This window comes from Oryzias melastigma, linkage group LG15, assembly GCF_002922805.2.
Source record: "Oryzias melastigma strain HK-1 linkage group LG15, ASM292280v2, whole genome shotgun sequence".
Classification (NCBI taxonomy): Eukaryota; Metazoa; Chordata; class Actinopteri; order Beloniformes; family Adrianichthyidae; genus Oryzias; species Oryzias melastigma.
The window spans coordinates 16,443,109-16,468,752 of record NC_050526.1 but is presented as its reverse complement, the minus strand read 5'-3'; the positions used below and the strand labels follow the sequence as shown (position 1 = coordinate 16,468,752).

The 25,644-nt window shown below is 38.6% G+C and overlaps 2 protein-coding genes across 2 annotated transcripts in view; both read left to right on the top strand.

Moving 5' to 3' along the window:
• The window catches only part of LOC112162147 (pro-neuregulin-3, membrane-bound isoform), a 301,743-nt gene extending 281,585 nt beyond the window's left edge, over positions 1-20,158 (top strand). Inside the window, exons 3-9 of the mRNA XM_024297821.2 lie at positions 7,061-7,134; positions 10,884-10,907; positions 12,930-13,032; positions 13,513-13,639; positions 14,027-14,139; positions 18,067-18,246; positions 18,954-20,158. Of these exons, the coding sequence (XP_024153589.1) occupies positions 7,061-7,134; positions 10,884-10,907; positions 12,930-13,032; positions 13,513-13,639; positions 14,027-14,139; positions 18,067-18,246; positions 18,954-19,551 (1,219 nt within the window). The 3' untranslated portion in view covers positions 19,552-20,158. The remainder of the gene's footprint in view (positions 1-7,060; positions 7,135-10,883; positions 10,908-12,929; positions 13,033-13,512; positions 13,640-14,026; positions 14,140-18,066; positions 18,247-18,953) is intronic.
• Positions 20,159-24,137: 3,979 nt separating this feature from the next.
• wu:fj16a03 (uncharacterized protein LOC335475 homolog) lies at positions 24,138-24,710 on the top strand. The gene is made up of 3 exons (XM_036215548.1): positions 24,138-24,299; positions 24,368-24,469; positions 24,553-24,710. Exons 1-3 carry the CDS (start codon positions 24,251-24,253, stop codon positions 24,645-24,647), a joined length of 246 nt encoding a protein of 81 aa, XP_036071441.1. The 5' UTR covers positions 24,138-24,250; the 3' UTR covers positions 24,648-24,710.
• The last annotated feature ends 934 nt before the right edge of the window (positions 24,711-25,644 follow it).

Genomic DNA, 25,644 nt, shown 5'->3' with positions numbered 1-25,644 from the left:
CCTGACGTGGGACTAGACGCAAACCAAATCCGGGTTTGGATAAATGGTTAAGGTACTAATACTAGATGTGTCCTGAGTACCAGAACAGGGTACCGGACCCAAACTGTTACCAGGTTAGGGTACCGGTACTGGACGTGTCCTGAGGACCAGGATGTTGTAGCGGACACAAACCAATACTGGGTTAGGATGATGGGTTAGGGTACTAATACTACGTAATATGTACTAGTTGATTGTCTTGGACAAACCTTGGATCTTTCAGGAAACCTTCACCGTGATCGTTGTACTATGAAGAGATTTGTGGCTGATTCAGACTTACGGGTTTGTGGAGATGAATCCAGAATGAGGGAAGTTTCTGCAGACAAATCCATCGGATTTAGAGAGCAGCTGCTAAAATACCATCACAAAACAGCAGCACTTATTGAAGCTGCTGGTGTTTCTAGAGTCCACCAACATCAAGGAGTCGGATCCTCCAAAGACTGCAGTTAAACCTTCTAGTGGACCCCTAAACAACACAAGTGGGTCCAGGGGGTCCAGACACACATGAGCTCATTTTCAGACGATCTGTTTCACTGTTGAGAGCCGTGCAGCCCTGGACGGTCCAGATGGATGGAGTAGTGGGTGGTGGAGAGCCACCACGTCCCAACAAGACTGCAAGAAGGAGGTGGTGGAGTCATGGTTTGGGCCAGAATCATGGGGAGAGAGCTGGTTGGCCCCTTTTGGTGTGAAAATGGAGTTTCTGACTGACATTCTTCCGTGGTCCAAAGATTTATTTGATTAAGATGAATGATTAATCCCTTTGGAGGTCTTCAGGGAAATTCAAGTACCAGTGTCCGTACAGAAGTAAAATACTAAATAAGTAAAATAGAATAACAAAATAAAGTAAAATAGACTGAATATATACATCTATAGGTAAAGGTATTTTTGATGCCAGTTAATCAGAGTTCAGCCCCCAGACTGTCTAAATGTGTAAATAAGACATTTGGAAGGAGCTCCGACTGAACTCCTCCAATAAATATGATTAATGTATAAGTAATGAGATGAAATGGGTTTGTAAAGGAGGAATAGAGGAGAGAGGGGAGGAATATTAAAAATGGCAGGAAGGATTGAAGGGCAAATTCAGATGAAAGGAATGACTGCAACAAAAGATAAAACAGAAAGAAGAATATTTCTCGTTGTCATAACGACTTCTAACTTGTACTTCATTGTCAGCCCATCTTTCACCCTCAGACTCTCCATCCGTTTGATATCAAGGAGGACTTACATAAGAATAACTGAATCTGATATCAACACATCCGTTTCTGCTGCAGCGATCAATAGAGCGGCTGGTGTGAACCGTGGTCTTCATCTCCTGGAGTTAGACGTCTGCTCTGCCTGTCGCGTCCTCCTGTTCTTCATGAACAAGTCCAGGGAACCATCTTTGACTTCTTTAAGTTAGAAATCTGGACTTTTATAGGAATTAAAAGGTTTTCTTTAACCCTTTAACACCCGAGGCGTCATCGGTGACGCTGAAACACAAAATCTTAACTTAACAGAACGTCTATGCTCCAGCTGAAAGAAATGGTCTTTGGTGAACTCAGATATGTTCAGGTATCTGACACAGGGAGGGGGAGGGGGGGTGACGCTCTCACTTCAGGAAAGGTCACAGGAAAGGTCACTGAGGACTTTGTGTGTAAAGAAAACATAATGGACGGAGTATCTGCATGAAGCCCTGGAGGATTCTGGGAGGTCAATAAATTAAATCCATCAACAGATGAATAAACCGATTTTTATAGAAACCACAAATCTGAGAATGTTGATGGTCTGAAGTGGATCAGAAGTCCAGAGCAGACTCCCTGTGATCTCGTGATCCGTCATCTCTCTGTGCTTCATGCGTTAGGGGAAAAGAAAGAAGCTTTAGTTTATCTTTAAATGAGAACAGCTGGGATAGGCTCCAGCAACCACCTGACTCTGAAAGATGGATGGATGGAAAATGTTTTTTTTTTAAATACAAGTGAAAAAACGTGTTTTTGGTAGAGTGTAATCACTTCTGATTTGTTGTAACTTTTCACATTTGTGTTCATGGTTGTGTTTCTGTCACAAAAACTGAACCCACTTTGAGACGCACAACAGTGTGTTTCTGTTGAGGAGGAATGTGTGTCGATAAACTCATCCGGTTCTCAGACTGTGATTCTAGTTAGAGAGAAGAAGCAAATGAACAAAACTAATAATAAAGTTCTATTTATTTATTTGTTTGTTTGCTTAATTTCTAAAAGTTTTTGGTCTTTTCTGCCTTTATTTATTAAATTAGTAAATATAAAACTAGCACTAGACAGTTTTTAACAGGATGATTGGATGATTTTCATATTATTTGTATTTCTGATCAATACATGTATCAATACATGTAAGAATCAATTCAAAAGTATTGATGGCAAACTTTTATTTTGAAAAGCAGTTTAGAATAACATAATGTTAATAAGTCATAATGTAATAAATAGAACGGATGAATGTTCTTCCCGTGTTTTTGTCTGAGTTTGTGTCGACCTTCACTCCGTCTTCTGAAGGAAGGACCTCTCTTCCTTAACTTGGCCTCCTCTCATCTCTGCTGTCTTCATAATTGGAGCTACTCTCACTTGAAAGTGTGAAATGATCCTCTAAAAGCAGCCGAACCGTCTTTTGATGTTCACGCCACATCTGGGAAATAGCAGCTCTCAGTCGGACGCAGTCGCCCGTAATGATGCAGCAGAGGAAGAGTCGGCTCTGTTGTGATGGAAACTATCCATCATCTTCAGCCTCTCAGACGGACGCAGGAAGCTGTCCGCCCGGCCGTCCGTCCGCTCGCCGTCCGTCCGCTCGCCGCTGACGTTCACTCACTCTTCCCTCCAGAACTCCAAATGCTGAAACACTCGACCCGCTTCTTCTAGTCTTCATGTCTGATCTGGACCTGATGCAACACATTTAACAGGATTAGATCAGAGATATCCTATTTAATCTGAGCTATTTATAGATTCTATATATACTTTTATGAATAAATATAAAGTTAGTCACGTCCTTCTCGACAGTCGAAGCTTTAAGCTTCAGGATATTTTGAGCTCCATCACAGATCTGAACAAAAGTGACTTTCTGAGACACTAAATGACTTAATTTATGTTATTATCTCTCTTTATTCTAGTTCTGTCTTCCTGTAGGTCTAAGAACAGACTTTGTAGTGTAAATGATGAGAAAACATCGCGGGGTGAAATGTTCTCCTTTCAAAATACAAATTCTGAACTCAAAGTATTTTAAAAAGTTGCATTTATGAATAGTTTAAAATGTTCAAATTAAAATTTAAATCAAACTTCACCTGAGATTTAAGAAGGAAATTCTGAAATATTCTCAATAGGGTTAAAACAGGATTCTGAAGATAAACTCATTTTCCAAGTTCTTTCAAAATAAAAGCATCACAAATTAAAACAGCTTCATTAAGAGTTCATGTTTTTAGGATTTGGACAGGAATTGATTACAAAAGTTTAACTAATTAATTGCTAACCAGGGAAAAAAAATTCATCAAAATCAATCGTGAATAATCTTGTTTTATTTACAGTTTTTGCCGACTACTTATTATCATGTAAAAAACACAAACAAAACTACATTTAGAATGTTCGTTTTTGAATAATGCTTTTAATGAGTAAAACAAATAAATGCAATTAATTCTTTTGTTTTAGTTACAGTATTGGGCGACTACTTATTAATCATGCAAATAATTACATTATGAAATCACAAACAAAACTCTACATTTAAAAGATTTATATTTTAATTAATGCTTTCAGTCGATTAAAATAATAATCACATTATTTCTTTGTTTTAGTTACAGTATTTCCGACCACTTATTATCTGTAAATAATGTCAGTGTAAAAAACACAAATAAATCTTTACATTTAGAAGGTTTATTTTTATTTAATGCTCTCAATCGATTAAAACAATTAATCGCAATATTCATTTTTTTGTTTTAGTTACACTTTTTTTCCGGCTATTTTTTATCTCCAAATAGTCACAATATGAAATCACAAACAAAAGTGTAAATTTAGAACATTTGTTTCTGAATAATGTTGTCAACAGATCAAAACAATCAATCGTGATTAATCTTTAGTTTTAGTTACGATATTTGTCGACTGCTTATTATCTGTGAATAATCTTTGTAAAACTCACACAAAACTATTTATTTAGGATGTTTATTTTTAATTAATGGTCAATCGATTAAAAAACAATCAGAATAATCTCACTTTTGTGTCCATTTATTTGGGATAACATTTCGTTTATTTATTGTGTTCATTTATTTGTATTTGTTAGTCGATCGATCATGTTTCCTGTATCAATTTAGAGTAAGGTTTTATTTATTTGTTTGTTTGTTCACTGATTTGTTTGTTTTTATGTGTTATGTAGTTGTTTGGTTTGTTTTTAATTCAATTAGTCGTGTTTTTTCTATCAATTTATTTGGCATACAGTTTTGTTTATTTATGTGTTTATTTGCTTGTTTGTTTGTTCAGTTATTTTGAAATGATTGATTGATATTGAACGTCTTTCCAGTGATAATTGTGAATATTTTAGCATTAATCCTAATTTTCAGTCTCTAACAGGATCAAACTCAATGAAACATGAAATCAGACGTTCGATCACGTTAACAGGATCTGTTTTACTCAGAGTTTATAGATAAGAACAGGACTTTACTGAGAGGTTTCTTCACATCGAGACACAAACAGAACAAATGTCCACATTTCACCTCGTAAAGCATTAAATCAGCAGTAAATCATAATTCATTGGTTTGTCGGTATGAACATTAGTAAATAACAACAGGACTCGGAGAAGGCAGGAGTTGGGATTTCTCCGTCTTTGTTATCCCGCCGTCGCTCACAGAAAGAACCTCAGAAGAGCTGAGGAACCAACAAAAGCTTTAATCAAGAAAACGTACTCCAACCAATCAATGAAAATCACAATTCTTCGTTGAAGAAAACAAACCAAACCAGCCGGACTCACAGAACGCCGCCCATAGTTTAATATTTATTTACACGGCGTTTGGAGGCAATCAAAGGATTTCTGAAACCGTAATTAGGACTTTTTTATCCGTTCGTTCTGAAAAACTAAGAATCTGATGTTTGAGGGAAACCGTTTCAGCTTCTTTCAGACATCCTCAGTCCAGTTCAGAGGATCCAGAATCGTCCCACAGTCAGTCGGAGGCGGAACAGCTGGAGATGTGATTCTCAACCAAATGTACATAAAGACCCGCCCACGGCGCCCTCAAAGGACGTGTGTGCACGTCGACGAACGCACGAAACTCTCATACACATGAATATTACACGTGTTTCACAGAAGACCCGAACTACAAACCTGTAGAATGTTGATGGAGTGACACGGCCTGAGCTATACGTTCAGATGGAGAAGGGGGCGTGGCCTCAGCGTAATCCTTAAACAAGTTAAAAATAGCAAAACAGTTTAATGATAAATATAGAAACTTTTAACTAAATGTAAAGATAAGTTCTGCAACACGGTGGCGACCGGTTCAGGGTGAAGCCCAGCAGTAGGTGGGATAGGCTCCAGCAACTCGTTGAACCTGAAAGTGAGTCCGCAGGTTCTGTAGACGGATGTGAGGATGAGGGAACACGTTCACGGGTTCTGTAGACGGATGTGAGGATGAGTGAACACCTTCACGGGTTCTGTAGACGGATGAGAGGATGAGTGAACACCTTCACGGGTTCTGTAGACGGATGAGAGGATGAGTGAACACGTTCAAACCGGATCTGTTTGTTCGTACACAGAGGAAGGTTACTCGTTCTCTCTAATGCTGGTTCTGTTCACGAGTGTTGAGAACTGAACCAAAGAATTCAACATGGGAAAGCACGCTGTGGTGTAGTGGTTAGCACTCTCGCCTCGCGCTGGTTCAAATCCTAGTTTGGTCGTTTCTGTGTGACGTTTGCTTTAGTGAACTTTCTTCCAGAAACAGGTTGACTGGCGGCTCTATTGTCTCACTGGTGTGTGTTTGTGTGGTTCTTTGTATTTGTGTAGCCCTAAAGTACTTGTGTAGCCTAAAGTACTTGTGTAGCCCTAAAGTACTTGTGTAGCCCTAAAGTACTTGTGTAGCCCTAAAGTACTTGTGTAGCCTAAAGTACTTGTGTAGCCCAAAGTACTTGTGTAGCCTAAAGTACTTGTGTAGCCCCCAGCTACCCCACCGTCCCAAACGGAACCAAGCAGCTGTAGAGAAAGGATGGACAGGCAGCGAAGCTCACTCCGTCCCTTCAGACAAACTTTGATTTAGACCATGTCGCTGTTTTGGCCAATTTAGGCTATTTTAAAGTTTTTTAGGCTGTTCTGGAGTTTAGCCAATATTTACACGCTAACTGTTTTGGCTAATTTGGGCTTGTTTTGTGTTTTAGGCTACTTTGGAATTAAGATAATATGTCAGCTACATGCTAGCTGTTTTGGCTAACCTAAGTTTGTTTTCATAGTATTTTTTAGGCTAATTTGTCATTTAGCTAATATTTTTAGCTAAAAAGTTACAATTTTAAAGTCTTAAAAATTGACATTCTTTTAGCTTTTTGGACTATTTAAGCATTTACTGAGATTTTATAGGTTATTTTGGAGTTTAGCTAATATGTCAGCTACATGCTAGCTGTTTTGGCTAACCTAAGGTTTTCTTTTTTTTCACGGTTTTTAGGCTAAGTTAGCATTTAGCTAATATTTTAGCTGGCTATCAGCTTCAGTGTTTTCAGCTTTTAGCTTTAGTTTTTTCAACTATCAATTTCAGCATTTTCAGCTATTAGCACTAGCATCTTCAGCAGCCAAATTCAGCTCACAGTATTCCTACAAGCATTATTTGCAGTTAATGATATATATTTAGTTAATAATTATGTTAAAAGTTGTGGTTTTAAAGTTTTAAAATTTTAGTTTTAGAGTGTCCATTAAATGTTTGTCCTGTTCGACCTCAGGTGTGTTTTGGATCTTGGCCCCCTGTATGACTGACTTTGACCTCCTGCTCTAATTTCTTCATCTCTGTAACTGCAGTCCGTTAGCTCCTCGTCTCACTGAACATTTGTCTCTTTTTTCCCTCCAGGTGTCGAGAGGGCTACCAGGGAATCCGCTGCGACCAGTTTCTGCCAAAGACAGATTCCATCCTGTCAGATCCAAGTAAGAATCCTGATCTGCAGGACAAACATCTGTAGGATAAAGAGTCTCTAAAATGACTGACGGTGGATCTGAGAACTCTCTCTGTGTTGCTTTGCTTCAATGAATTACTTTTTTACATAATCTACAAACATATTTGATGTCATCTGATTTTTCATGGGTCACCTGTATTGTACAGTCTTGGTCATTATTATCATCTGATGTTGAGCTGAACTGAGTCCAATCCAACTTTTATTTGGAGCATTTGTGTAAAATGATCAGTTAGAAATTCAGATTAAATCTGAATCTTCAAGTCCAATTCCACTCGCAGCACTGATCTACTTTTGGAGTGGAGGTATATTTGTGCTATTTCCATGCTTGGAGGGAACATCTGGAGGACAGTGTTGTTTGAAATGTCATAAATAAGATATCGCTCTGGTTCCTTATGTCACTCTGGCGGTTCTCCAGCTGATGACGATCCGTTCTTCAGGAGGAACAGGAGCATCTCACAGTTTTTATGTTATTACAGTTATTGGAACATTTTTGGGACCAAATGTGAACTCACGTCTACGTTTTCTTATTCTAAATTAAACTTTTAAATAAACTATTTGATGTAAATCTTCAGTATTTCAGTCAAAATATGTTTCTTTAGAAACATAAATTAATACAGTAGAAAAATCAATTGATGAAATATTGTGTAATGTGTCAAATGTGTGAAGATTTTAACACATTCTTCCTTTAAATGTGATTTTATTATCCTAAAATGATGGGAAATGCTGATATAAATATGTTTTTTTTAATGTTAGTTTTGGTTAAAAATTCTCACATATTTGGCCTCGGCTAAAAGTTTTCAACAATTTCCCAAATGTTGGATCTACTGTACTTTTAAAGGTACAGCGTGAATATGTTTAATATTGTTTTGAAAATGTATTGACTTATTTAACTTCTGATTCTTCAGGTAAAACTGTTAAGATGTTTATTAAAAATGACACCGTTTGTCCACTAGATGGCAGTGTTGTTATAGTTTAGACTTGACCAATCTACAGTTTCAGGAAAAAAAATGAACCTTTTCCATCTTCATCTAATATTTAGAGTATCACCAAAAAAAATACAGCCTTATTTGTTTTTTACCTTTCACATATGGAAAATCAAGTAATGAAAATGTAATAAAACTTGCATGAACAGGAAAAAAGCAGCTAAAAACTGAAATGATCATTTTTCACGAGTCTACAGAATAACATGAACATTTAATCCTCAAAGAGAGACATCAGGAGAGTAAACGTAGTAAAAACTGTCAAAGTAAAGGAAGACAATCAAAACATATTTAAAAAATGAATAGAAATGAAAAAAATTAATCGCCAAAAGGGGGAATGGGAAGTCTTTTGCAGCATTTATGGTTGCTTTACTTCAAGAATTTGATAGTTTTCAGTCAAAGTCCAAGAGGAACACCAACTCGAGAGGATGTGCTGCAGACCTGCAAAGCTGGACAGTTTTTAAGCATTTTTGTTAACCACTTTTCCAATCATCTTCTAAAACAAAATGCAAAACTAAGACGTGAAAGAAGGTTGGAGTTTGAGGTCCTTCTGACCCATTTTTTGCATCACCTGCAGAACTTTTCTGGTCAACAGTCGCTGTCCTTCCTTCTCAAGGCGTCTGAATCATCTCCATCAGATTCATTCCTGATCCAGCTCTGCTGTCGGCCTCGTTCTCAGAATCCAAACCAAAACCCCTCACTTTCCTCTGCTACACCTTTACTTTCATTCTTCTTGACACTCTTTTCTCACTAACGTTCCTCTGCCCGCTCCAACCTGCTACACCTCTGCACCTCTTCCCATAGTTTTGGCTGTTCTGGACTGTTAGCCTAAATACGAGGGTTTGTATTAGTGATATCACCATACACATGTCACAATACAATAAATATCACCATACACATGTCACAATACAATACATGTCATGACACACATGTTTATAAATAATTCATAATCGGTATAGATTTTGCCAAATGACGTATCGCGATATTTCATTGAACTGATTTTTTCTCACACCCCCACATAAGTCCTGAGTGTCCTCCCCGTCTTCCTCTTTCCTCCCCGTCTTCCTCTTTCCTCCCTCCGGTCCCTTGATTTCCTCTCATTCACAGATAATCTGCCTTCTCCATCTGACCTTCATTCACCTCCACCTGCAGATGATCCTCCACCCGTTCTCCCTCCAGATCACACTGTCATCTGCAAACATCATGATCCTCAGGGATTCCTGTCTGACCTCCTCTGTCAGTCTCTCCATCCCATAATAGATTTACTGTACACCGTCCATCACAGCCAGTTTGACAGGCGACCTTATGACCTCGCACATGTCGACATGTTTCTGACAGATTCTGATCCAGGAGTCGCAACATGAACGAACCGATCACCAACTCTCAAAGATGAACAGAATAACGCTTTGATTGAATTTAGACGTCTTTTAACCGCAGTGTTCATCTGGAGACCGAATGCTGATACATGTACGCCCACCGAAGATCAAAAGATGGAACAAGATTATAAGATGTATTAAAAAGTATGTAGGAGTTTCAGAAATTCATTTTATGCTGCTTTGATAAATGAATTGTTGGACGCTTGGAGAGACTTCTTCTGCTGCTGATGACTCGTCTCTAATCTGCAGCTTTTTCTCAGTCCGACTGAAAAAGTGGAAAAGCAGCTTTTCTGTTTTTCAGTTGTGATCGGCTGAAGTCCATCACGCCTCCTTTTATCGTCTCCTCCAGTAGGAGAACGTCTCAGCAGACAGGACAAAAGGGAACGGAGAGAAAAGAGGCAGAAGTTCCTGATGATCATGTTCATCCTGCTGGAACACGAAAACAGTCGTTTTGTCTGTTTTTGAAAAGTCATAAACAGGATTTCTTCAATGATTACGTAAAAGGGATTCATTTATTTACCTGAAAGTACCAAAATTGGCTGCTGAAGATGCTGAAATTGATAGCGAAAAACGCTGAAACTGCAGCTAGCAAAACATTAGTTAAATACCAAATTAGCCAAAAAACTAGCATGTAGATAAAATATTGTCTAAATTCCAAACTAGCCTAAAAAACCTTAATAAATGCCCAATTTTTATTCTGATCTTGTGTCATTTGCTCTTAATAGGAAGTGAAAGATTCATACATTTGCATTAAAAATATAAGTTTTTTTTCAAGTAAAAATAATGCTCATAAAGTCCCTTTCATTCTTGAAGTTGTGGGACTGTCTTGTATTCTGTATTTGATTTTGTGTCTTGATGTTCCTGATGCTTCGTGAAAGAAAACAAAAATAAAGAAAAGAGAAAAGAAAAAGAAAATACATTTCTTGAACATATAAATGTGATTCAAGCTTTTAAACGTGTCTGTAAACCACTTTAAACGTTTAACCATTTACCACATGCGTATACAGTACAGTGTACACACATATACACGGGTAGTGCTCAACATTAAGTGTAATCAGGACACCTGAGAGTTTATGGTGGCTTTTACCTTTTGAATGAAGCTGTTTTTGAGTCTGTTTTGTATTTGTGTGTATTTCTACACTCTACATATTTCTTTGTGTTTCTGTACAAACAAATGTGTGAAAGTCTCAGATTTCTAAGTAGTTCTTTTCCAGCTCTCTGTCATTACTGGAGTCTTCACAAACACATTTCCTTAAGAAACCACAGAAATGGTGGTTACACCTGATGAACTATGAGACGCGATGCTGGTGTGTGATGTGTCTAAAATGTTCTTTTTCTCTTTTTTCTGCTGCGTGACACAACAGATCATTTGGGGATCGAGTTCATGGGTGAGTTGTGTCTTTTTTCTACCTGTGCTACATAGAAATGACACGTATACTGAATTTAAATGGTATTTTGGCTATAAAATAGTGTCAGGTTTGTTTTTAACCTCAAACTCTGCAACATTATAAAGAATGAGTGTTTTGGCTTCTACTGTAATGGAGTCGGATCGATCCGATCCTTCCTGAGCCGACTTCCTTCATCCAGCTGCTTATGAAACGTCCCCTCGGAATACCGATGGGCTCCCGTCTCCTTGGAAACAGTTCAAACTGAGAGGCTGCTGGCTGTTGTCATGGAGTTTATGGGATGTTGGCGATTGCTCCAGACGAGTGGCTCATTAGAGTGAAGTCATGACATTTACAGACAGTCTCAGAGCATCTGTAGAGGGTTGATTCTGAATGATTCTTAGAGTGGATCTCTGCTGTGATTGGACGTTTCTTCAGTCTGTGCATCATGTGAGGTTTAGGTGGATGAAGCTAAAGAGTTAGCTCACAACATGAGCGCATATTAACCCTTTAAATACACAAAAAAGAAAAAAAAAGATCAAAAAAATGTTTTTTCTGCTGCTTATTCCCCCTGAAGGGACATGAAAGTTAAAAAAAATGAAATTAAATTACTTTTTTTTTCTAAAAATACATAAGGGTTCTGTAAAAGTTACTATGTGATGCGCAACAGTTACTATCTAGATATTTTTTTACTTCAATTTTTTGAAATAAAAGTATTCTGGTTAGTAACTGAAAAAGTAAAAAAAAAAGTTTTCTGGTTATTATTTGGTCCGCACCAGTTGGTAACCAGAAATACATTTTTTTTTACTTAAATGTTTTGTGAAAAAAATAGTTTTTCTTGAATTTTTTGGTCTTCAATGTCCCCTGAGGGCCTCCGTACCTCGGAGAGTGATGCACACACTTAATATTTTTAAAAACATGTTTTCTAAATGTTTTCCACCATTTGTTTGAGCTGGCAGCTAAAGGGTTAATAACAGCTGTTTTCTCTCATTCGGCATCATCCCGACATTAACATAAACTCTCAGTGCTCCAGTCTAATGAATGATTTGTAAATGTTTCTTCAGGAAGTTTCCTAAAGCTCCAAGAGTGGCAGTGACAGAAACATCTTCTCCTTATACGTGTTTTTATTTTCTTATATTTGTGTTTTTTGTTCCTTTTGCATCCTTAACATCAAAAATGTTGTTGTTAGCTATATAAAAAAAAACTTCATGAACCTTATGAACTCTACAGGGTGTCAAACTCAATCACACAAGAGGCCAAAATGCAGAAAACACCTGAGGTCACACCTGATAGTAAAAGGTTGAATCTACTGTCAAAGTCGTTTATCGTCAGAGTGGAATTATTTTATTACATATACATGTTTAAATTGTTAAAAACATTTCTGTTTTTGTTCCCTAGTTAAAAAAAACGACGATGGAACACAAAAGTCAATAGTAGAAAGTCTCATGTTTCTTAATTAAAGTAAATCTGCTGCAGCTGGAGGATCTGATTGAACACAGGATGTTTTATTTTGAAAGGAACTTGAATGTGCTATTGTCAAAAGTGAAATAAATTAAATTTGTTAATATTATAAAAACTCAATTGTATAGAATGAACGATTCAATGACCCAAAAACAGAAATGAAGTGTATTTTTCTGATTTTGAGGTTAGATTTTGCGGCTCTCTCTGAGTTTATTAGAACCAAACTGCTCTTTTAGCGTCAAAGGTTACAGACCTCTGGTATACGTAAATAGTTTTAGACAAAACACAGACACACAACAAATTCCCAAAGAGCTTTTTGTGACAGTTTATTTAAAAGACATTTTCTTTTTATTTAAATGCAAACACATCTCTAAGCAATACTCCGTCTTGTGAGGTGGTTTATTCCAAAAACCATCTTTGTGACTAACAACAACATGTCAGCTTCACATCGATGATATTATTTAGTATTCCGTCCAAGCTCCTCCCCCTCAGGTTCAGACACTCTTCTCCCCATACTGTCGTTCAGCGATGAATCTGATCTTCCTCTGTTTTGTTTCTCAACAGAAAGCAAAGCCGTGTACCGGAGACAGGTGCTGCTGATCACATCCATCGCCATGGCGATCGGCCTGCTGGGAGTCCTGTGCATGGCTCTGTACTGCAGCAACAAGTGAGGAAATGAACTCCGACAGCCTGTAGATTTACTGCAGTTTGTTGGTAAAAGTGAAGCTTGAGCTGGGACTGTTCGTCAGAACGCCGAGGGAAACGACCCAGAAACTGTGGCTGACTCTAAAGCTTAACCTGACCCTAAAGTTTACTCTAACCCTAACACTTACCCTGACCCTAAATCTTACCCGGATCTTAAAGCTTACCCTAAACCAAAAGCTTACTCTAAACCTTGAGCTTTCCCTGACCCTGAAGTTTACCCTAACCCCAAAGTTTATTCTAACCCTGAAGCTTACTCTAAACCTAGAGCTTACCCTGACCTTAAAGCTTAAAGTCTTGAGTTTTGTAGAAAAAACTTTTATTAAAGCTTAAACAGGAAAATCCGTAACTGTCAGGGTTTGCCAGTTTACATAAAAGGTGTTTTTGAGCAATATGGGAGGACTTCTGGTTCTGGACGTTGATGTCTACTTTTGCATCTTTTTAGGAGGCGTAGGGAGAAACTCCAGGCCCACCTGAAGGAGAGTCACAGCCTGAAACGCTACACTACTAATGCCCACAGTGCACAAGACTCCAAGATGAGGGCCCCAAACACCAGCCTGCAGATGCACCAGGTGACTACACTCATAAACAACACTGAAAGGGACCAATCTAATAGTATTAATAACCAGATTGGAATGTTTTCAATAAATCCAGGTCACTCTTGTTGATTGATGTGATAACGAGCAATACTTTATCAAAGAGGGACATTTATCATTCAATAGAAGACATGAGTCCATGTATGTGGAAAATGGTGTGACTTATGTAAAACTCACATATTTGAGCAATTTGAGTTCATTTAATTTAAAAGCCAGTTAAAAATGTTGTAATTCAGTGAAGAACGTGTCCTAAACTGAAGAATCTGTCAATAGACAGTAGAGGTTTGTCAGCACTGCACAAAGTGAGGCATGTACAGAAATCTTCCATTTCTGAGGATATCTTGTCTTGATTTGTGTCCCCAGTACTGTCCATCCTCCACCTCTCGGCCGGGAAACATTTGTAACTCTGGCTTTGTCCACTGCAGCGTGGCTACTGCACCATGTACCAGTTCCAGAGGCCCGTCAAAGCAGAACAGGTACGTCTAAGAACACAATCACACGGTGACAGATACAGATGCCCCGTCTGCTCAGGGCTCAGACCCCTAAGGTACAACTCTTAGAATCTTCTTCACAAATATAAATGCTAGACAAGTTCCATTACCTGTGATGATGCTGGTGTGAATGCTTTTTGCTGAATGTGGTCGCTGAAGAAATTGACTGTAATTGTTGAACGGATTTGTTGAAAATGCTGTTTACAAAAGTTGCTGAAGTACTTAAAGATCCATAAATTGTGGAAAGTGCAAAAAAAAATAAAAAATCTTAAAAATCAGAATAATTGAAAAATGTTTTAAATGCTTATTTAGTTTGAACTTAGAATTAGCCCAAAGATCCTCAGTAGATGCCAAATTAGAAAAAAATGTTAGCATATTGCTAAAATACTAGCTTTTAGCCAAGAATTCACTAAAAAAAACGCAGTAAAAGCAAAATAAGCTAAAAGAAAAAGCTAACACTAAAATACTAACTTAACTGAAAATTAGACCAAAAAAATAACCAAATTAACCAAAAACACTAGCACGTTGCAAAAATACAATTTTAACTCAAATTACCCCAAAACTAAAGCAGATGCCAAGTTAGACAATAAATTGTTACCATATAGCTAAAATACTAGCTTTGAACCCAGAATTAGCCCAAAAAACCTCAGTAGACGCCGAATTAGCTAAAAGAAAAAGTTAACATGTTGCTAAAATACTAGTTTAACGCCATAGTATCCCAAAAAACTTAAGTAGAAGCAGAATTAGCCAAAAATATTAGCATGTTGCTAGTAGTAGCTAAGCAAAAAATTCACTTTAAAAACCTCAGTAGCATGAATGTCGTTAACATGCTGAATGTTTTGATATCAAACACGCGTAATTGGCAGAAAGTGCAAATATTTTTGAACAATGAAGTAAAAGAAATTGCTAAATTTGCCTAAAATGTCAATAATTGTTTAAAATTTCAAAAATTGCATACAATTAAAAAATCTTCTGAAATTAAAAAAAAAAATCCCCATTCATTTTCAATAGGAGGGAAAAATCGCATAAATAGCATCAAATCTTAAGAACCGTAAAATGTACGAATACCAAAAGTACAACCAGGAATGTCATTAACAAGCTGAACGTTTTGATACCCAGATTACTAAAATCGCTGAAACTATGATTACATACAGAAGAATAAATAAAAAATAATAACAATAATAGAAACAGGATCACTATAGTGTGAATGTTACATCAGTAGACTTCATTAAAGCAATGTCCAAGTAGATTTGTCTTTTTGCAGTGATTGGAGATTCAAAAATAACCTTTTAAGGTGTATTTTTAATAAGAATCACCCACAGTAAAGCACATGCATCACCATCTCAGGACTTGATTCCAAACGTCTGCTGGTTTGTTACATAAGAGCTTTTCCACCACTGATTCAGCTCTAATCTTTTATTCATGTGTCCTAAAATAGCAAACAGCATTTTTACTGCTGGCATTTCTCTCCTTTAAAGCCCGGAACAGAACTCTGACCCGGTTTACTCGCCAGTCTCTCTGTTTGTCTCCGTTCTGATGAGCATCCAGGCTTGATCCTTCAGAACTGTTTTCATCAGAACACATAGATGTTTCTATAGAAAAACATTCATAATCCGGTAATTCACTTCTTTAGTACAATAATGAAAAATCTTCACTTCAGGGTTCAGTTCAGTACATGTGTGATCATCCTTTACTTCATGTATCCCAGCTGAAGGACCCTCGACATCAGAGGTGTCCAACTCGCCCGCACAAGGGGCCCAAATCCGAAACACACCTTAGAAACATTTACTGAACACACTAAAATTAAAATGTTACAACTTTAAAACCGTAACTTTTTAACATAATCATGAACTAGATATATACTATAACATTACCTGTGATAATGCTGTAAACTGAATTTGGCCGCTGAAGATACTAGTGCTGATAGCTGAAAAATACTGAAATTGATAGCCAGCTAAAAATATGAATTAGCTAAATGACAAATTAGCCTAAAAAAAATTAATAAACGAACTTAGGTTAGCCAAAACAACTAGCATGTAGCCGAAGAAATAGCTAAGCTTTACAATAGTCTAAAAGCCTAAATTAGCCAAAAACTCTACTATGTAGTTAAAATATTAGCTTAAGTCTAAAATTGCCTAAAAAACAAAACAAACAAACGCCTAAATTAGCCAAAACAGCTAGCATGTAAATATTACCCTGATTCCAAAGGAACCTAAAAAACCTTTAAAAAAAAAATTAAAAAAAAGCCAAAATTAGCCTAAACAGTTAGCATGTAGCTGAAATATTAGCTAATACCCAACATAGTCTAAAAAATCTAGTGTAAAAATAGTCCATAAAGCTGCAGAATTTCAATTTTTAAACTTTAAAACTGTAACTTTTTAACATAATTCTGAATAATAAAAAGTCAGGAATATTATTCTATAATAAATCAATTTAAACCTTAAATAACTTTAAATATTTTATTCTCCATAAAAATATATTTTGTCAAAATTATACAAGTTAGAAATATAACGTCAGGTCATTAATAACAATAAAATAGAATGATCTGGAGGGCCGGATAGAATTACCCAGAGGGCCGGATCCGGCCCCCGGGCCTCGACTTTGACACACGTGCTCCACATTAATGTTCACGGTCAGAAACGTTTCCGACTCCATTTCCTGAGTTCAGACTGGAGCGAGTGTCGCGGGTCGTAACGCAGTAATTGAGCATCAATAAAAGTTCCTGGTTCTGAGAATTCAGATGTTTTTCTTTACTGGATCAGATCCTCCACGAGATCAACCATCAAATCACCAAACTACGGTGGCCCTGAAGTTCAGTTCACTTTAATGTTTTCTCAAAAAGATCACAACGACAATTAAAAGCGTAAAACAAATTAGAACATACCAGATCAGAGGATGTTGGGAAACATGCAGGAATCATCTGCAAACAGTTAGACAAACGTAGGATCCCAGCAGCCCAGACTCCCGGATCCACGCTGGAAATCTGACCGAGTTTTCAGACTCCATCCCAGCTGGATTTGATCTTCATCCTGTTACGCGGCGTTCAACAACAGGCTGCACGCGGTTTTAGAATGGGCTTTTGTATGGGGTCCAATCAGGGTCAGCTTAAAGTAAAACATGAAACCGGTAACCAAGTAGGTCAAAGCTCCGCCCCCATGTAAAACGAGGATCCGCTCGGTGGCAAAAACGCGAAAATCTGAATTGAAACTATAAACTGAGAACAGAAAGTGAAGATTCACAAAAAAAAGAAAACAGTAGCTTTTACTAATGGATACATTATTTTTCAGTGGGTGATTTTTTTCATTTATACTTTTTTTCTTTTAGTAACAGTATTTTTTTTTTCAAATTTTCAAGGTTTATTTTAAGTTTTCAGTTTTTTTTATTTAAAAAAAGTATATTTTTTTTAATTTTCAAGATTTATTTCAAGTTTACAGTTTTTTTTTTCAAATTTTCAAAACAGTTTTTTTCTTTTTTTATTTACAATGTCTTGTTTTCGAATTTTGAAAAAAAAAGTCAGTTACAATGTCTATTTTTCAAGTTTTCAATCTGTTTTTAGTTCACATTAAGCTGATCCTGATTTGACTTCATACTTCTGAGAGAAAAGTGATTTAATAATTTGTGAATCTATAAGTAAACTCCAGAACTTTCATCTAGTAACCCAGAAATTCCCGTTTACGAGGATTTACTTTCAAGTCTCCAAGTGACGTTTAGGGGTAGAAACTCTCCAGTCAATACTTCTAGAAATGGGACACATGAAAGATCATCGTGGTTAAAACTAAGTCTGATCCAGGATAGGCTCCAGCAACCCAGGACCCTGACTGGGATTAAAGTGATTTAGAGGATGGATGATGATGTCAATGTTTAAAACTGTTTTTGTAGATTTAATATTTGTCTTCCTTCTTCTCTCTTCAGAGGCGGCTCTTCGCTGCAGAACCCGGATCAGAAGAGAAGACCGTCCCATTGGCCGTCCGCTTGCAGGACCCCCCTCAGAGCAAAGTCCATCCCACCTGGAGAGTCCAAGTATTCAGGCCCCACCTACCAGCACCTCCGGGAGGCCGAGGGGTCGGAGAAAGAGGCCGAGGTGCAGAGAAGGTGAGCACTGACAGAATTCTGCCTTAGAGTGAAGAGGAAGAACCCAGAAGTCCAGATGTTTCATTTCTGTGTAGATATACGTCAGTTTTTAGCTGGTGTTTGCTCCCAGCTGCCTTCTATCTTAAACACCAACATTTTTGAGATCTTTCTTTTGTTCTCGTCTTCTTTGCTCTTTCTTTCATTCACATAAAAACAGAATTAAAAACAATGTTTACGTTTTAAAGGAAAGAAAAACAACTTCTTCAAATTCTCTGTTCCGAATCTCTAATCTACTGAGACACAAACGACACAAAGCTAAAGGTTGTGTTGTGTTTGCTACGTTTAAGGACATTTCAGGCCGTTCCTCTCAGGTAACTGAACTTCACAGGACTCCAGGTGATGCAGGAAAACTGACTAGAGCTGTTCTCATCACACCTGGCTGACAGGATGACTGTCTATGTGTAAACTTTTCCAGATCTTAAAAAACCTTTTTTTTGTTTTACTAGTAGTTCTGTATATAAATAGAATCAGAGAACACTGTGTTGGTCAGATATTACATCATCTACTGTCCAATATCAAAGAGCTGTCGAAGGACACCTGAACCAAACTGAACCAATCTATAATAAACAGTTTGATGAATAGAGGTCAGCTGTTGATTTGAGTCCATACTGTCCCATACTTTGAATACTGACCCAGTTTTTCCTTTTTTCTCCTGTTTTGTCCTCCAGAGTCCAAACGGAAGAAGAAAATGGGACCAGTGACTCCCGGCGTGGATCCTCGGCACAGACTCCTCTCTCCTCAAAGATCCTCTCGTCTTTGTGCGGCCGTACGGAGCTTCCCTCGGGTCCGCGACCTCCGCCGGAGCGCCGCGACCCCGCTCAGAACCGCTCCACCTCCCTCCCCTTCTGCTCCTGCTCCATCCCCGTCATCACCTCCGTCCAGTGTCACCACCAAAACGAAGTGTCTTGTATGCAAACGGGCGTTGCCCCGGCAACCGCCTCCACCCCCTGCAAGGAGGCGAAGAAGAAGAAGGCGGTCCAGGCCCGGCTGTTCCCCGCCTCCTGCGCGTCGTCCGAAGGCCAGCAGCAGGACGAGGTGGCCCTGCTCCTGGAGGAGGCGCAGGAGCAGCTCAGGGCTTTGGCGCTGGCCCACAGGAAGCACAAGGAGGGCGGGATCCACGGCGGCGAGGTGGAAGCCAGAGAGACAGTTTGCTTTCTGAACCTTAACGCGGGAGGGCCGAGCGGGCCGGTGTGTAACGGACCCACTCAGATCCAGTTACTCAGCCCCAGTCTACCATACAGAGACTTGGGCCAGCTGGGCCAATAACTGATCTAGGACTTTCTGGTTCTGGTCCGACGAACCCAGACGTTCTGTATCTGTGGGGTGTGGTTAAAACTGCAGAAAACTAAAAAAAAAAAACAAACATATGCACACTGAATGAAGACAAACTGGGTGAAAACGGCCACCTTTACTAATACACACCAACATGCAAACGAAGGAGAAACTCACATGCATTTTTATAGAAAAAACAAAAACAAACAAACAAGGGAAACACTTCTATTCAGACAAAAAGAAAAAACCAAATAGTCTGTCAAATCTATGGTGTTTTTATTGTAAAAAATATATAAATTTATAAATATCTATAAATATATGGGTATTATTTTATGGAATTCAAAAAGTCATCAAGCCCAAGACCACAGGAGTGACCCCACACCATTTACTCTTATTTTTATTTGGTTTATCCCAGTTCTGGATCAAGTGTGACACTTTTTGGCTCAGATGAGGAGAATCAGTGACTGCCATCCGAAAAAAGGAGAATTTATTCCCTAAAAAAAAGAACCGCGCACTACACAGCCAAGAATTGTGTTTGAATCTGTGTTGTTAAAAATAAAAAAAACTTGAAAGTGAAGAATTAAAGCAGCCACTCAGCAGATCTGATGCTTTGTCTACTGTTAATGTCACACAATGCACAGACACACACGTACCCACAAACCTGTGCGTTTGGGGTGTTTTTTGTTGGATGAGTGAAGTGACGGAAAAGGGGCGGAGCTCGTCTCATTTGGTCGTGTTCTCCATTTTTGTGTTCAAATGAAGACGCTGTTTCATGACGGTGAGGTTGATGGGCATTCCGTTCGGTTTTGGTATTAAAACAAGGAAATAAATGTTGAATTCCAATGTAAAAAAAAAAATCTGTGACTATTTTTTTGGTGTCGTACAAAAGAACAAAAAAGTCCAGCTGTGTTGTTTTTTTTGGTGCATTGCTTGAGGGATGTTTTGGAGCCTCATGAGGCTCCTTTATCCCTCCGTGGTTTAAGGAAAATACCACTGGCTTTCATTTGAAAAAGTAAATAATTGGTAAAGAGAAAAAACGAACTCAAACTTTATCCATGTATTTCACAAACCGTTGAAGGACAGTATTGGGACTCAAATTTGGACTAAAATATCTGGAATGATTTTTATACCACAGAAAATCAACTGGAGGTTACCAGAATTATAAGGATTTAAATGCAATTTATGCCTTAAAAACTGCACTTCATTAGCTCTGATTTAATTAGTCGCCGTATTTTCTGGATTATAATTTACAGGAGCAAAAAAAAGTGAATCAAGAAGAAGAAAACTATATATAAATCACACTTTATGTTTACCATGGCAAAAAAAGGGAAAAGAATCAGATTCTCCTCCATGTTTGTTTTGGACTTCTTCTTCATCTGGCACTATCAGAACAAAATATACCGCCCTCTAGTGGTTGTTAGTGAAAACTACCGGTTTCTAGTGGAAAAATAAAGATATGAGCCTGTTTATGTTTAAAAAAAAAACACAAATAAGCCGCTCCTGAGTATAAGTCGCACCCGGGGCTAAACTATAAAAAACCAGCGGCTTATACTCCGGAAAATACGGTAGTTAGATTTAAAATAAACAATTTTGTTTTTTTTTTAATTACTGCTGATGTGACATATCAGTGAGATGATCCAATGTGAAACTGGGTGTCTTTTATTTTGAAAGGAAGTCATAAAACTCTCTTTCAAAGGGTGTAAACTTTTTTTAAGGCTATTTTCTCTTTACGACCCCTATTTTTTCATCATTGTAGCCATAATAACCTAAATACAAATCAGAGTTTTATTTTTATAAGGTCAGACTTTTTGGCTCAATTTGGGGTTTTTTTCAGTGATAATTTGACCAAAATTTACTCTTTTAGCGTCAAAAGTTTCAGATTTCTGAACTATTATTTTCTCGAGCTGCTAAGAAACGTCGGATTACAATTCACAGCTTGTCATCTAAAAGTAAAACATAAATGTGTTTGGGTTTGTTTGTTTTGTTTTTTGTTTAGTGCAACCAGCTAGAAATCAAAAATACAATTAAAAACTATGAAAATGTCAAATTTAAAAAGGAAAAATCAACGTGGTATCGTAGTAAAATGGATATAAAACTCTAAGATGTGCATAGTAGATACTGTGGTGAGGAAAGTGTCAAGAGAATCTATGCAACAGCAGGAAAAGTGCACAAAAATTCAACTTGACAAACTGTTTTGGTCCAAATGGGAAAACAATATTTATGAAAAGATTTAGTTTTTGTTTGTAAATTTGCTGTCAAAAACACATCATGTTTTGAATTTTCTAATAATTCCAGATTTATCTCAGAAAAACAGTAACTTTATGTTGAAAACCATTTATTTTAGTTGGTCAAATCATTTTTGAAGGTGATAAAAATGAGAATTCAAGCAGTGTTGTGAACGATGGTCTTTCTTCAGTGCAGAACAGAGTTTGTCATTGAAAACTTCAAATTTTACAGCTGAATGTCTGTGTTCTGGATGTTCTTACCTTGTAGAGGAGGAGCTTCTGTTTGCAGGTTGACTGAAGCGGATCGACTGGAGCGGATCGACTGGAGCGGGTCTTCCAGGTCTTCCAGGTCTTCCAGCTCCGTTTCTCCTCCGGTGAGGAGAGGCTGCTGGAGGCTCCTCCCCCTGTGCGAGCTTCAGATGCAGGATGTGAATCCATCGTCATCCTACAGACTTTCACGCTGAACTTTTTACTTATGGGGGCGAGATGGTCCTCCTCTTGGAAATGAAGCCCCCCCCCCAAAAAAGTGGTTGTTCGGTCAAAGAGCTTTACAAAAACTCACTTGTGTGTCTTTCATTGGGATGTGGCTCCTTATTGTCTCTCCAGGTGTAGCCGGTGCTGCAGGTTCTTGAACGCACATGCAGCCTAAGGTGTTCACATTGAATGAGCAGGGAGGGGCTTCTCTTTCATTTTCTACTGTTTAAAACCGCATATCAACCACCTACAAGTGCAAGAGGTTTGGTGCAAAATGTTGGTGTAAATCTGGTGAAACTTCCTGCAGGCTTTTTATTTCACAGCTTTGTTCTACGGTGGCCGGCACGGGTCACACAAATACAAAACACACAACACTACGACAAAAGCAGAAGCATGACGACAAAAGCAGAAGCATGACGACAAAAGCGGAAGCACGATGACAAAAGCAGAAGCATGACGACAAAAGCAGAAGCATGACGACAAAAGCAGAAGCACGATGATAGAGACCAAAACATGACAACAAAAGCTACAACACAACGACAAAAACCACAGTCCAACAAAAAAAGCCGAAGCATGAAGACAAAAGCAGAAGCACAACAACAAAGATCGAAGTATAAGGACAAAGGCCATGACACTACGACAACATGGGAAGTGCAAAAACAGAGACCAAGTACGACAACAAAAACCACAACAATAAAAGCAACAACAAAGGTCAAAGCACAATGATAAAGGCCACGACACTACGACAATAGCTAAAGCACAACAACAAAAGCTACAACACAACGACAAAAGCAGAAGACCAACAAAAGCCGAAACATGATGACAAAGGCCACAATGCACACAAAAGTGAATCACAACGGTAATGAATAACAGACTCTTATAAAGTTTCATTCAGTTTTAGGCTACTGGCGCTTCTAGAGAGATTCACAACTTGCTATGAGATCAACTTTATTCATCCCCGCAGGGAAATTCAGTAAAAGAAGAAATTATCAAGAAGCACCAATAGCTTAAAACTGAATGAAACTTTTAAAGAAAAGTAAATTATTCATTTCTATTGTGGCATTTGTCGTCGGTTTTCGGCTTTTGTCTTCATGCTTCGGCTTTCGACGTTGTGGTATTTCTTTTACATTCATGTGAGCCATGTAGGCCACCGTACTATGCCGATATATCAATGACTTCAAATTCCTATCGGGAATATTGATTCATTTCTCCTCCATGATCGGTTTTCAAACGGTTGGCCCTTCCATGAATGAAACAGGACGCCATTAACGGGTCATTACCAAATCCAAGTCCCTGATTGGTCAAAGTTCAACTGTAAAGCTTGAAAAAAAAGACTTAAAATCGTCTGTAGTTACAGGAGTGTTTGAATGAACGTTTTAGAGAGCAGTGTGAACACAGCTTCAGAAACTTGGATCCAGTTCTCTTGAGCTTCTGTTGAAAATCCCCCAAAAAGACTAACTTTAGAAGTCCATTTTAAATCAGATCTCTGGATTTAATGACTGATTAGAGGATTTAGTTTTTGAATCATATTTGGCTGATAGCTCAGAGGAGAGGAAATAGGCCCCTCCCACCACAGTTCTGCTTCCTTCTTGCAGGTTTTTTCTGTTCCACTCAAGGAGGGAAGTACAAGTGAAGCGACTCTCACTGCAACTCAACACTTAAAGCTTTTGAGTATTGGAAGTTTATGTCTTAAAGAAACAGAAGATACAGAAACCTTTCTGTGATCGAGCTCAGCTGTGGCTCCAGACACGTTCAACCGCCAGTCACATTTTGCTGCGTCACTTGTTAAACATGGCGCCGACCATTCTTATCTCAGTGAGTCAGGCTGAAGCATGACTCGGCAGAAGTCGGTTTGGGTAAAGGGTGTCCAAAGTTTAGACAAACAGGCTGCGTCGGCGGCGATTCGCCGGTGGTGATCGATTGGCGTGCTGGTGCGGAGGATAAAAGTCGTGTTGGAGGAGGTCAGTCAGGAGTCTCACAGACAAGTCAGGAAAATGAAGTTTCATCTGGTGCTGCTGCTTCTGCTGCTGCCGCTCTGCTCAGGTACAAACATCTAAACGTTGGCGTCAGGATGGGAGGAGAGGTAGTTTGACGTGAACTTGTTTGTGCAGCCGAGGACTTTTACCTGGAGTGTTACGGAGAGGACTTCTTCATGGTCAACAACCTGCTGCTGCAGTGCAGAGGCAAAGTCCAGCAGGCCTGCTACACCAGAAGTGAGTCCTCCGCGACACAAACTCAAGCTCGGGCGACACAGAAGAAAAGTAACTGACGGTTTCAGTGTGTTCTCCGTTTCCAGGTAACGGAGAAAAAGGTTGCACTCGGCTGGAAAACTGCTCCCGACTGGGATGGAGCTGCTGCCACACCAACCGCTGCAACGCCGGGACGTCGTAGCGGAGAGTTCGGGGGGTTCAAACGTGTGTCAACACAGAAAATAAAAGTGTTTTTTGGGCTGGACGTGTCTGTGATGATCTTTGATGCAAGAATCTCTAAACCACGGCCACATTTGGGTAAAGGTTATCTTTAGGCCTGCGGAAGCTGCAGAGTGTTTAGTTAAAACCTGTTTCCCATTTATTCTCTGTCGAAGTCATTTTGGTTTGGGGCCACATTCAACCAGTCTGATCTCAAGTGGGCCGGACCGGATTTTAAACAAAATAGATTTCACTTTGAAACTTAAAAAAAATGTTTAATTTTATACAGACTGAATATTTTACATCTGACCTTGAAGCAATCCTGATACTAAACTCAAGAGGGGGCTATAGAAAAATCAGAGAAAAATGAATCCAAATTAAACTTACAAACATTTGTGAGTTACCCTCTTTTTCTCCTGAAACTCGGCATCATTTGTCCTTCACCAGGCCGTAAATATCAGGATTCAAATCCTGAGAAACGGCACGTTTCAATGTCATTCAAGTGTGCAAAGAAATGTCCAAAAATATTTTCTTGCGTTGGCTGCTTTTCCTTTATTCCCCCTAGTGGCAGAATCGCGCACTACAGTCACTTTTCATAGAACCATGACTCGCCACAGGAACGGGCTAGAACTTCCTTTTTTCCCATCATCCTCATATTTTTTCTCCTCATGACTGGGCCAGAATAAACCACCTCAGCCGTACGTTTGACTGGTCTACGATGTTCCAAAACTCTCCAGCTGTAACATACTTTCGGCCTCCGGGTGGCGCTGTTAGCACTTTCTTTGCCTGTGGTTATGGATGAAACAATCCCCAAGTGAGTCAGCCCTGGGCTTTTTTTTTTGTTTTAGAAATTCCCAAGAGCCTTCACGGTCACTTCCGATGCTTTTAGCGGCGTTTTCAGCAGCTAAACTAGAGCGACAACGACAAACAGATGAAGTCAACAGACCAGAGAAAAGCGGCTCGCGCTTTGGCTTTTGTCG

Coding starts and splice junctions, on each gene's coding strand:
- wu:fj16a03 (XM_036215548.1), top strand. CDS start 24,251: ATGAAGTTTCATCTGGTGCTGCTGCTTCTGCTGCTGCCGCTCTGCTCA. Junction 24,300..24,367: donor GCTGCTGCCGCTCTGCTCAG/GTACAAACATCT, acceptor TTGTTTGTGCAG/CCGAGGACTTTTACCTGGAG. Junction 24,470..24,552: donor GCAGGCCTGCTACACCAGAA/GTGAGTCCTCCG, acceptor CTCCGTTTCCAG/GTAACGGAGAAAAAGGTTGC.